Here is a 13106-nt window from a genome sequence, read left to right as displayed (position 1 = left end):
GTCAAGGGTTAAGAGGAGAAGGCAGGAAAATGGGGTTAGGAGGCAGAGATCAGCCACGATAGAATGAATGGCGGAGTGGACTCGATGGGCCGAATGGCCTGATTGTATTCCTGTAACTCGTGAACTTGGGGAGGTGACAACTAGAGGGTAGACACAAAAAGCTGGAATAACTCAGCGGGTCAGGCAGCATCTCTGGAGAAAAAGGATGGATCAGGTCGCTTGTTCAGACTGAAAGTAGAGAGGATGGAACTAGAGGTATGAAAGGGCCATATCGCAGAGGGGGAAACAGTGAGAGAGAGTCTCACACAACCCCTGTCTGAAGAAAGGTCTCCGCGCAGAGTAGGGGAATCGAGGACCAGAGGACATAGGTTCAAGGTGAAGGGGAAAAGATTTAATAAGAATCCGAGGGGTAACATTTTCACACAGAGGGTGGTGGGTGTATGGAACAAGCTGCAAGAGGAGGTAGTTGAGGCTGGGACTACCCCTTCGTTGAGAAACAGTTGGACAGGTACATGGATAGGACAGGTTTGGAGGGTTATGGACCAAGCGCAGGCAAGTGGGACTAGTGTAGCTGGGACATTGTTGGCGGGTGTGGGCGAGTTGGGCCGAAGGGCCTGTTTCCACACTGTATCATTGTATGACTCTATGACCCGAAACGTCACCCGTTCCTTCTCTCTCCAGAGATGCAGCCTGTCCCGCTGAGTTACTCCAGCGTTTTGTGTGTTCTTCGGTTTAAACCAGCATCTGCAGTTCCTTCTTAAGGGCCTGTCCCACAATGCGAGTTTACCCAAGAGCTCTCCAGAGTTTAAAAAAAAATCTAACTCGTGGTAAGTATGTAGAATGTACGTAGCGGGTACGTCGGAGCTTGTGGATGTCCCGTAGCGGCTCGTAACGCTAACGGTAGGTACTCGGGAAACGCGAAAACTCGTGAAGTTTTTTCAACAGTGTGAAAAATTTCCAAGAGTAAAAAAATACTCGTGATGAGGTGCCATGAGTTTGATTTTTTTTTTAACTCGGGAGAGCTCTTGGGTAAACTCGCATGGGACAGGCCCTTTACACATAATAACTGAATGGTATAGGTTTAAAAGCCCTGTCCCACAGTACGAGTTCATTCCAAGAGCTCTCCCTAGTTTGCCCTGATTCGAACTCGGAGATTTACGGTAATAGACAATAGACAATAGGTGCAGGAGCAGACCATTGGCCCTTCGAGTCAGTACCGCCATTCAATGTGATCATGGATGATCATCCCCAATCAGTACCCCGTTCCTGCCTTCTCCCCATATCCCCTGACTCCGCTATTTCTAAGAGCCCTATCTAGCTCTCTCTTGAAAGCATCCAGAGAACCTGCCTCTCTGAGGCAGAGAATTCCACAGACTCACCACTCTCTGTGAGAAAAAGTGTCTCCTCGTCTCCGTTCTAAATGGCTTACTCCTTATTCTTAAACTGTGGCCCTTGGTTCTGGACTCCCCCAACATCAGGAACATGTTTCCTGCCTCTAGTGTGTCCAAGCCCTTAACAATCTTATATGTTTCAATGAGATACCCTCTCATCCTTCTAAACTCCAGAGTGTACAAGTCCAGCTGCTCAATTCTCTCAGCATATGACAGTCCCGCCATTCCAGGAATTAACCTTGTAAACCTACGCTGCACTCCCTCAATAGCAAGAATGTCCTTCCTCAAATTAGGGGACCAAAACTGCACACAATAATGGCCATTCGTCGGTACTCGGGGCTCTTGTGGACATTTTTCAACATGTTGAAAAATCTTCACGAGTCTTCCCGTGCTTACCTGCCGTTAGCGAGTCTTCCTGAGTACCTGCCATTAGCGCTAAGAGACTTTCCCGAGCTCCAACGTACCCGCTACGTTCATTCTCCGCGCTTACCACGAGTTCAATTTTTTTTTAAACTCGGGAGAGCTCTTGGAATGAACTCGTACCGTGGGACAGGGCCATTAGTGAGATGGCAAAGACTTGTGGAGTTGTGAATCTGCGTTGGTGACTGGAAGAGACTTGGACCAGTCCTGGCCCATCGCCTCGAGAGAACTTGCCATTTTTGGATAGTTTAACCAAAGCTGCCAGTGACAACAGCACTCCCGCGTGCAAAGCTCAATCGACCAAACTCTCCATTAATTCATCGCAGCTGTCGAGAGGGGTGCTAGGATGGTGCAAAACGATTTAGACCAGCAGTACTCATGTTTAAATGCATTTGATATTCAAATGCGATCACACTGATATTGAACACATTACTGTAATAGACTCTTGAATTTTAAATCCCCTTTGCCACGGAACCCAAGTGAATTTTCAATCTTGTTTTAAGTAGAGTTGATAAATGACATCCTCGCAGTCATTTAGCCGGATGAATCCAAGGGTTCATAACTCCACCAGTCCAAAATAATATCAAGGTCTGGTATCATAGGGCGGCACGGTGGCGCAGCGGTAGAGTTGCTGCCTTACAGCGCTTACAGCGCCAGAGACCCGGGTTCGATCCCGCCTACGGGTGCTGTCTGCACGGAGTTTGCACGTTCTCCCCATGACCTGCGTGGGAGAACGTGCAAATTCCGAGAACTTCGGTTTCCTCCCACACTCCAAAGACGTACAGGTTTGTAGGTTAATTGGCTTGGTATAAATATAAAAGATCGTCCAATAGACAATAGACTATAGGTGCAGGAGTAGGCCATTCGGCCTATTGAGCCTGCACCGCTGATCATCCCCAATCAGTACCCCGTTCCTGCCTTCTCCCCATATCTCCTGACTCCACTATCTTTAAGAGCCCTATCAAGCTCTCTTGAAAGTATCCAGTGAAATTACCTCCACTGCCCTCTGAGGCAGAGAATTCCACAGACTGTGAGAAAAAGTGTTTCCTCATCTCCGTTCTAAATTGCTTGCCCCTTATTCTTAAACTGTGGTCCCTGGTTCTGGACTCCCCCAACATCGGGAACATGTTTCCTGCCTCTAGCGTGTCCAAGCCCTTAATAATCTTGTATATTTCAATAAGATACCCTCTCATCCTTCTAAATTCCAAAAGGAAATAGACAACCTTTCTTGTCGAGACCCTTCTTCAGTCTCAACCCGAAACATTGCCTATTTCTTTCGCTCCATAGATGCTGCCTCACCCGCTGAGTTTCTCCAGCATTTTTGTCTACCTTCGATTTTCCAGCATCTGCAGTTCCTTCTTAAACTAAATTAGATGGTCGGCGTGGACTCGGTGGGCCGAAGGGCCTGTATATCCACACTGCATTTCACTGTATATCTCAACTAGACTAAACTGCTCAACTAAATGGCCGGCATGGACTCGGTGGGCCGAAGGGCCTGTTTCCTCACTGTATATCTCAACTAGACTAAACTAAACTCAACTAGATGGCCAGCATGAACTCGGTGGGCCGAAGGGCCTGTTTCCACGCTGCATATTTCGATCAGAAAGAGTGAAATCCTCACCCTTCTCATGTTTTATTCAGTGATCCCACCCATTTAAACTTTAATGAAAGATCAGAGCTGTAATTGTCTCCTGGAGACATTGGGCTCTGAAGCCTAATCTGAACTTCCTCGTTCCCAGGATAATTGCGAGCTATTATTGAGCCGGGATGTGAAACTCACTGCCCTAGATGTGAAACCGTTCTAAACGATGTTGGGGCTGAGTCCACATCAGACAGCCCTTTGATCAGGAGCTTTCAGTTGCTCTTTCTCTGCATGGGAAGAGAGGAGTTGTTTGCCACTAAGTACATGAGGAGGCGTGCAGGCCGCAGCAGGGCAGAAGTGTGTCCTGATGACAGCCCTGTATTATCTTCCACATCTGAAGTTCAGCTCCGCGGAATTCAATGTTGACCACGTTTTCAGAATGTTCAGTAGCTGTCGAGACACTATAATCCGGAGTAACCCAGCGGGGACAGGCAGCGTCTCTGGAGCGAAGGAATGGGCGACGTTTCGGGTCGAGACACCTTCTTCAGACTCTGCTCCTGCGTCGTGCTCTAAGCACGTGCGGCCTTCCGCTCAACTGCCCCCCTCCAGTTAACCTAGAGCGCTGTTGTAAACGCGTAGAGAGGAACCGCAGATGCTGCTCTGTACCGAAGATAGACAAAAAACGGATGGAAGAATGGGTTGACTGGGCTTGTATTCACTGGAATTTAGAAGGACGAGAGGGGATCTTATAGAACCATATACAATTCTTAAGGCCACACCTGAGAAACTGGAGCACCCGGAGAAAACCCACGCAGGCCACGGGAAGAACGTACATACAAACAGCACCTGTAGTCAGGATCGAACACAGGTCTCTGGCGCTGTAGCGATTCGATAATGATACGATACGATAGAACTTTATTTATCCCAGGAGGGAAATTGATCTGCCAACTGTCATAAAACAGAAAATACATGAAAAATGAAATTAAAGTGACGAATGGAAAGGACTGGGGATGTGCAAAGATTGGGGGGGGAGGTGGGGGGGTGGAGTCTCAGTCTACCCCACGACAGAAGGGGAAGGAGTTGTACAGTTTGATAGCCACAGGCAAGAAGGATCTCCTGTGGCGTTCTGTGCTGCATCTTGGTGCGAGGTCTACCGCTGCACCACCTTGCCAGCCCGGAGAAAACGGATGGGTGACATTTCGGGTTGGGACGCTGGTGAGAAATTCCATCCCACAGCTCAGTCAATGCCTTCGCAAGGAAAGCACAAAGTGCTGGAGTAACTCAGTGGGCCAGGCACCATCTCTGGAGAGAATGGATAGATGCACCAAAATGTTTCGTTTAGTTCATAGATACAGCATGGAAATAGTCCCTTCGGCCCATTGAGTCTGGGCCGATCAGTGATCACCCCGTACGCCAGTTCTATGTCGTATACACTAGGGACAATTTACAGAAGCTAATTAATTTACAAACCTGTACTGGACACAAAATGCTGGAGTAACTCAGCGGGTCAGGCAGCATCTCTGGAGAGCATGGATAGTTTAGTTTAAAGATACAATGCGGACACAGGCCCTTCGGCCCATCGAGCCCGCACCGACAAGCGATCCCCACATATTTACCCTGCACACACTGGGGACAATTTTTACATTGATAACCAAGCCAATTAACCTACAAGATCTCGGAGAAAACCCACGCGGTCACGGGGTGAACGTACAAACTCCGTACAGACAGCACCTGCAGTCAGGATCAAGCATGAGTCGACATGATTACAATCGAGCCGTCCACAGTGTACAGATACATGATAAAGGGAATAACGTTTAGTGCAAGATAAAGTCCGATTAAAGATAGTCTGAGGGTCTCCAGTGAGGTGGACAGCAACTCAGGACTGCTCTCTAGTAGGTGGTAGGATGGTTCAGCTGCCTGATCAAGCAAAGGGGAAGATACAGAGTGCAGAATATAGTTCTCAGCATTGTGGTGATTAAGGGCTGGGACACGCTAGAGGCAGGAAACATGTTCCCGATGTTGGGGGAGTCCAGAATCAGGGACCACAGTTTAAGAATAAGGGGTAAGCCATTTAGAATGGAGATGAGGAAACACTTTTTCACTCACAGAGAGTTGTGGAATTCTCTGCCTCAGAGGGCGGTGGAGGCCGGTTCTCTGGATGCTTTCTAGAAGGAACGAGATAGGGCTCTTAAAGATAGCGAATTCAGGGGATATGGGAAGAAGGCAGGAATGGGATACTATAATAATAATAATAATAATGGATGGGATTTATATAGCGCCTTTCTAATACTCAAGGCGCTTACATCGCATTATTCATTCACTCCTCAGTCACACTCGGTGGTGGTGAGCTACTTCTGTAGCCACAGCTGCCCTGGGGCAGACTGACGGAAGCGTGGCTGCCAATCTGCGCCTACGGTCCCTCCGACCACCACCAATCACTCACACACATTCACACACATTCTAATGTCTATTGTCTACTGTGGTGCATCACCTCCAGAGACAAAGTCCAATGTACGCAATGGGGTAGAGGTGAAGATTTGGTGGGGACACCAAGTGCTGGAGTAACTCAATGAGTCGGCCAGCACCTCTGGAGAACATGGATAGGTGACGATTCGGGTTGGGGAGCCCAGCTGAGGACTAGAATATTAAAAACAGGAATGTAATGCTGAGGCTCTATAAGATGCTGGTCAGGCTGTATTGTCAGTAATTTTGGGCACCATATCTGAGGAAGGATGTGCTGGCTCTGGAGAGGGTCCAGAGGAGGTTTACAAGAACGATCCCAGGAATGAGTGGGTTAGCATATGATGAGCGTTTTTTCGGCACTGGGCCTGTACTCGCTGGAGTTTAGAAGGATGAGCGGGAGGGAACCTCATTGAAACTTACCGAATAGTGAAAGGCCCGGATAGAGTGGATGTGGAGAGGATGTTTCCACTAGTGTGAGAATTTAGGTCACAGCCTCAGAAGTAAAGAGCATGCCTTTAGAAAGGAGATGAGGATGAATTTCTTTAGAGGGTGGCGAATCTGTGGAATTCATTGCCACAGAAAGCTGTGGAGGCCAAGCCAGTGGATATTTTTAAAGCGGAGTTTGACAGGTTCTTGATTAGTACGGGCGTCAGCAGTTATGGGGAGAAGGCAGGAGAATGGGGTTAGGAGGGAGAGATAGATCAGCCACGATTGAATGGCAGAGTAGACTTGATGGGCCGAATGGCCTAATTCTGCCCCTATAATTTATGATTTTGTACGTTCTCCCCGTGACCTGCGTGGGTTTTCTCCGGGTGCTCCGGTTTCCTCCCACACTCCAAAGGTTTGTAGGTTAATTGTCTTCGGTAAATTGTATATTGTCCCTGGTGTGTAGGATAGAGCTAGTGTACAGGGTGATCGCTGGTCGGCACGGAGTCACTGGGCCGAAGGGCCTGTTTACGTGCTGTATCTCTTAAGTCATCTGCCGTTCTCCCGACTGGGAAACGAAATGGAGTTCCATCAGAGCGACAGAGAAGGGGAGGAGAAGAATTGAATTCACATCGACAATTCATTGGGCAATTGACTTCAATCGGGATGAGGGGGGGGGGGGGCCTCATTGAAACTGGATGCCCTTTGTGGAATTCCCTGGCCTCTGTCCCCCCCCCCCCCCCCGCCTCCCCTTCCTCTTTCCTCTCTCCCCCCTCCCCACTCCCTCTCTCCTCTCCCCCTTCCACCCCTCCCTCTCCCTCTCATCCCCCTCTCCCTCTCTCCTCCCTCCCCTCCTCTCCTTCCTCGTTCCTCCACTCTCCTCCCCTCTCTTCTCTCCTCCCCTCCCTCTCTCCCCCGTCTCCCCCTCATCTCCTCCCTCCTCCCCTCCTCCCTCTCTCCCCTCTCTCCCCCCTTCTCTCCTCCCCTCCCTCTCTCCCTCCCTCTCTCCTCCCCTCCCCAAAATGACTTGTTGAATGATGCTGTTTAAAAACTGTTGCCCTCCTAACCGTAGACCTCTCCCTCTCCCGCTAACCTCCCCCCCCCCCCCCCCCAGCTTGCTCTTTCTGCTTTTTTTAAACTTTCCCCAAATGCAACTTACTTTAAGCATGCATTATTAACATGACAAGTAAATAATGACCCCCCCCCCCCCCCCCCCATCCCCCCATTCTATGCCAGTCGCCCTGTGCATCAAAGTGTGCACTCAACTCTTTTACACGCCCAGAGGGGAATTAAAATTCACTGGCTTTTTTTGTTTAAACTGGTGGTGCGATTTAAAATGAGGAATGGATTTAAGTTGCAGTAAAACTGGAGATAATGTCACCTCATTTCACAAGGCCCAGGTGACAGGTAACTACCTACTTGCGACGCCCTTTCTTCTGTGTCTGTGTGCATTTCTGCCTGTTAATCTTTTTTTTTAAAGTGTGCTGCAAAGGGAATAAAAGAATTGCTATGGTTTAAGATTTTTTTCCCCCCCTCTCAAAACAAAGAATTACTTTGCTAGTGATATACATATAAAACTTGGGGGCTTCCATTTTCTTTCGAAAATTGCTAATTCTTTTTTGATTCTGATGAACACATTTTATTGAAGGGGGGGGGGGAGAGGTGGGGGAATGGTGGTGGGGGGTTGGGCAGGGGGGGGGGGGGAAGACAACTATTTGTGCTGGTCACTTTTTCTTCTTTGGAATGAGCTGAATGACAAACCACCTCAAGCAGTGGCCGCTGATTCCGATCGGGGTGGGGTGGACTGAGGTGTTTTTTTGGTAACTTCGATCCAACATCCAACTCTTCTTTGGGTTTTTACTTGCTTTGGTTGCAATGTTTCTTTCTGGAGAGTGTATGGCTCAAAGGGGGACTCCAAACGTGAGTTTGGGTCGGGGAGGGGGAATTTGGAGCCGGTGTTGCGGCACCTGGTGGCCAGCCACGGGCTATAGCGAACCCTCGGCTCAGGAGGGAGGGGTTGTGCGTCTAGGAGTGGGAGGCGTAGGCTCACGGCGGTCAGGCCCTGGGTAATGAAGGTCGGGTAGGGGAGCAGCACTGAAATGGTAATAGACAATAGACAATAGGTGCAGGAGTAGGCCATTCGGCCCTTCGAGCCAGCACCGCCATTCAATGTGATCATGGCAGATCATCCCCAATCAGTACCCCGTTCCTCCCCATGGCCCCTGGTTCTGGACTCCTCCAACATCGGGAACATGTTTCCTGCCTCTAGCGTGTCCGAAACCTTAATAATCTTACATGTTTCAATAAGATCCCCTCATTCTTCTAAATTCCTGCTGCTCCATTCTCTCAGCATATGACAGTCCTGCCATCCCGGGAATTATACTGCACTGGCTCAATAGCAAGAATGTCCTTCCTCAAATTAGGGGACAAAAACTGCACACAATACTCCAGGTGTGGTCGCACTAGGGCCCTGTACAACTGCAGAAGGACCTCTTTGCTCCTATACTCAACTCCTCTAATTAATACGTTCAATCACACAACTTTGTGTTTCCGACTAATTCTTGGCTGGACTCATGTGAGTCCCCGCTGCACTGGATCACGTCGGGGTCACCAACATAGCGGGGACTCGCAGGAGTTCCAGCCAAGAATTTGTCGGAAACACAAAGTTGCGCGATCCAACGTATTTATTACAATTTCAGTGCTGCTCCCTACTCCGACACTGTGCACGGGGCGTTACCCCAAACTTAAATACCCAGGTCCAGACCCCGTGAACAATCCGAGACGCACAACCCCTCCCTCCTGAGCCGGGGGATCGTATGCCCGTGGCTGGCCACCAGGTGCCGCCACACTGGCTTCTTTTTTTTTGGTCTGGTTCCCACTCACCTCCCCCTCCCCCCCCCCCCCCTCTCTCTCCATCTCCACCCTCCTTCCCCAACCACCCGTTCCGACAGAGCACCTGTGCGTCAGAGATGGGGGTGGGGGGGGGGGGGGTGGCAACTGGAGACAGCGGCTTCACATTCTGCAACATCGCTGGTTCTACCCCTTCCAACTTTGACCCTCGATTGTCCAACCTGTGTCTCCCCGGTTTGCCCCCCCTTGAGATTGTTTTTTTACCCCGGCCATTCCCCGCTACCTCTCGGTGGCAGTGTCAAAGCCAAATTCCGGCACTCCATCATAGAGCTTTTCAGTGTACTACATCCAGGTCCAGATCCAGATCCAGACCCAGACCTAGACCCAGACCCTTAACTCACAGCAGCACAAAACTCTTGGCTTTTTTTGTCTTATTAAACCACTCTTCGGGCTTGTGTACCTGCATCTTTTTTTGGGGGGGAACGGCAGACGCGGGTACCAACACCACCTCACCCTAATGTTCCAGACAGAGTGAGTGGATGCAAACAAATGTCCTCCAACACCCAAAAAAATTATATGTGTGCTCTATGATTTTTTTTTTTGCGTGGAATATTTAAAATTGACTTCACACCGTTTGAAGTGGTTTGGAGCATTTTTGGGGGGGGAAAAACAAAGATGGTTTTTTTTTTAAATTCGGGGGGGGGGAGTGGAAAAAAACTGTTTATAAAGTTTAAACTAATTATATTTATATATCTTTTGACTGCATGGTGGAAAAAAGTTGCAGCTTAGGGTTTGTAAAAAAAAAATGTCAGTGTTAGAGTTATGTTTTTACTTTCCATAAAATGGGCATGTATATATGCTCATATTTGTATATCCCCTGTCCCTTCCCTTACAGCTAAAAGTGCTAATGCGGCGAGATCGCCTGGCCCCACCCTATCATGGACATGGCAGCTTTTGTATACATTCACCCCCATCATTCTCATCTCCCCCATATTGCATTCATAAGGCAAAAAAAAAAAACCCTTGGATATGTTCAAAAAACCTCATCTCTCTCCCCACCCCCCCACCGCCACTCCCCCCTCACTCATTCCCTTCCATGCCATACATCTTCTCCCCACATCCCCTCCTCTCCACTACCCCACCCCCCCCCCCCCCACCTCTCCATCCATCATCCTCACACCTTGTCTCACTCTCCCCCAACCCCCAACCCCCCTCACCCCTTTTCGGAAGAGTTCACAAAACTAAAAATGTACAGTAATCCGTAATTTATCTAATGGAAGAGAGACAGAGAGAGAGAGAGAGTCTAATTTAAGAAAATATTTAATTTAAAAAAAAACAATACTATCTCGACGTTTAATAAAAGAGGAGCCTGTTAGATTTTTGTAGATATTTAACGACACAAAAAACAGAGAGCTATTAAACCTGCACGATGTGCGGCGTTTTTTTTTTATTTGTAGTCGATCCTGATCTATTTTAAACAACAACAAGCAACAAAACAAAAAAGCAGATATCGCCTATTGGTGCAGTTATTTTCATGTCGTGTGGTGTGAATGTAAATGTATCGTTACCTCTCCCCCCCCCACCCCCCCCCCACCCCATCCCCACCTCCCCTGTGATCATTATGTCAGCCAGTTTAATTTTTTTTTTGCTAAACGACAACTAAAAAAAAACAAATTTGAGAACGATACGGCAAACGTGACCAAGAGAATCTTACACAACTTTCTTCTTTGTTTTTTATATATAAACTTTTTTTCCATGCCAAAATCATGCGAGCAATTTGTTGATGTAAGTTGATTGAGAATTACATGGTAAAGGGCCTGTCCCACTCTCCTGAGTTATTCACGAATTCTCCCGAGTTATTCACGGATTCTTCCCGAGTTTTCCCCTTGATTCAAACTCGCAGAATGTTCGTAACGAGTCCATAGGAGTTCGTAGATATATCGTAGCGGCTGTTTATGCTAGCCCTAGGTCCTCGTGGCATCGGGTAAGTCGGGACGTTTTTTTTCCAGCCCGATAAAAAATGTCCACGAGTTAAAAAAAATTGATCAGGATTCAGAAATTGCAACTTTTTACTCGTAAGGAGGGCATCGAAATAGTCGTGGGAATTAGTAGACATACTCATAGGAGTTCGTAGGAGTTCCTGAACATAGTCATGGAAGGTCATAGGAGTTCGTAGCTTACCACGACCTTGATTTTTTTTTAGGTCCTTTAAACTCAGCAGAGGTTTTGAATTAAGTCGTGAAAGTGGGACAGGCCCTTACCTCTACTTATGTATCTGGATGTGTGTGTGTGTGTGTGCATAATATTTATATATATACATATATAGACCTTCTTGGCTGCGATGCTTTTTAAAAAATGAAATCCAACAACCTCATTCTTTTCAACCTATCCTCTCTGTTTAGTGTTTTATTTTGTTTATTTTTTTTTATAAATCATGGACGTTTATATGTTAAACTGTGCTGGTGGGTGCTGGATTTTCTTTTAAGTTGCTCTGCCACTTTATATAGTTATATAGATATATTTTTTAATTAATGGAATGTGTTTTTGCGCTCTGCTGCATCTGTGTGTGGCATGGCTTTGAGTTTGGGGTTGACTTTGTTGGTGGTGGATTTGGCGTTGGGTGCTTGTGGAGGTTGTGTGTGTGTGTGTGTAGTGGAGGGGGGGGGGGTGGGAATTGGGACTCAACCGAAGGGTGGTCTTAACATTGTTCTCTCTTGTTCCTTCCTCCTTTTTCCCACCAACCCCCCCAACCACCACCAAGGAGGTGAACTAGTTTTCCCTATAGTGTCAGTAGAACCTTTAGCCACCTCACCCCTTGGCACCCATGCCCCCGCCATTACCTCCCACCCTACCCTCTTCACCATTATTGGAAGCACCAAAGACCCCCTGTCCTCCGCGACCCCTGAGATTGGGTTGCCTTGCTCGGACCGGGACAACGATGATTGTGATGCTGGCCTGGTGATATCGGGTTATGCGTCGGGGCGACCTCTAGACTCCGACGCGCCCCCTCTTGATGATGAAGATTTTCACCACGACTTGTCCTTGGTAACAGATAAGACCATGTTGTCCACGTCGACCTCGGAAGGTGACTTCAAAGCGCACGCACCCAAGTGGGAGTACAAGGACACGAGATCAAATAGACCGCCCGAGACCGGCGGGATCTCGGCCACTGAAGTCTCTCGCCCCGGCCTCGACACCTCTCCGGTCTTGGGCAAGTTGCCAGCGGGCAAGTTGAACACACGGGAGCAGAGGCCGGCCCAGCCGGGCTCAGCGCTCTTCCCGTTGCCCACCGGTCACGAAGCAGACAGCACCAAGGCGAGGAGTCCGCTAGTCACCTCACCCATGTTCCGTCATGTGCCCACAGCAGCCCAGACCACCGAGGCGGGAGTGCGTGGGACAGCGGCGGCGGGAGTGGCCGAGGTAGTGCGGGAGTCGAGTAGCACCACCGGCATGGTGGTGGGCATCGTGGCGGCAGCAGCCCTCTGCATCCTCATCCTGCTCTACGCCATGTACAAGTACCGCAACCGGGACGAGGGCTCCTACCAGGTGGACGAGACGAGGAACTACATTAGCAACAGCGCGCAGACCAACGGCAACGCGGTCAAGGAGAAAAGCCAAGGTGGTGCCAAAGTTGGCAACAGCGGCATTGGCAACATTGGCATCGACAACCACAGCGGCAAGAAACACAGGAACAAAGACAAAGAGTACTATGTGTAGTCCCGGGGGGAGCGATGGACAGACTTTTAAAAAAAACTCCTCCAGAGAACACACACACACACACACACACAGAGAACAGAAACAGATCATAGAGATGAAATGTGGCGTGGTGCAATCGACATGGATTTTACACACTTTTACACACACACACACACACACACACACACAAAAACAAACTTTTATGGAAAAGTGGAAAAACAAACTTTTTTTGGGGGGGGGGGAGAGAAGGGGGAAAAAAGACGATCTCCTAAAACAAA

The 13106-nt window shown here is 48.6% G+C and overlaps 1 protein-coding gene across 19 annotated transcripts in view; it reads left to right on the top strand.

The window, feature by feature from the left end:
- Positions 1 to 12876, top strand: part of nrxn3 (neurexin 3) — a 1403890-nt gene extending 1391014 nt beyond the window's left edge. For 10 of the 19 annotated variants that reach the window (XM_033027583.1, XM_033027578.1, XM_033027577.1 and 7 more), the window contains one exon: positions 11894 to 12876. In XM_033027583.1, coding sequence (XP_032883474.1) covers positions 11894 to 12849 — 956 coding nt within the window. In that variant the 3' untranslated portion in view covers positions 12850 to 12876. Of the gene's footprint in view, positions 1 to 10027; positions 10242 to 11893 lie in introns of those variants that run through there. The other 9 variants (XM_033027582.1, XM_033027581.1, XM_033027580.1 and 6 more) reach the window with 4 other exon arrangements.
- Positions 12877 to 13106: the final 230 nt, after the last annotated feature.

Source organism: Amblyraja radiata, chromosome 9 (assembly GCF_010909765.2).
Source record: "Amblyraja radiata isolate CabotCenter1 chromosome 9, sAmbRad1.1.pri, whole genome shotgun sequence".
NCBI lineage: Eukaryota > Metazoa > Chordata > Chondrichthyes > Rajiformes > Rajidae > Amblyraja > Amblyraja radiata.
Note: the sequence above shows the minus strand (reverse complement) of the source record. Positions and strands in the feature narration are given on the sequence as shown.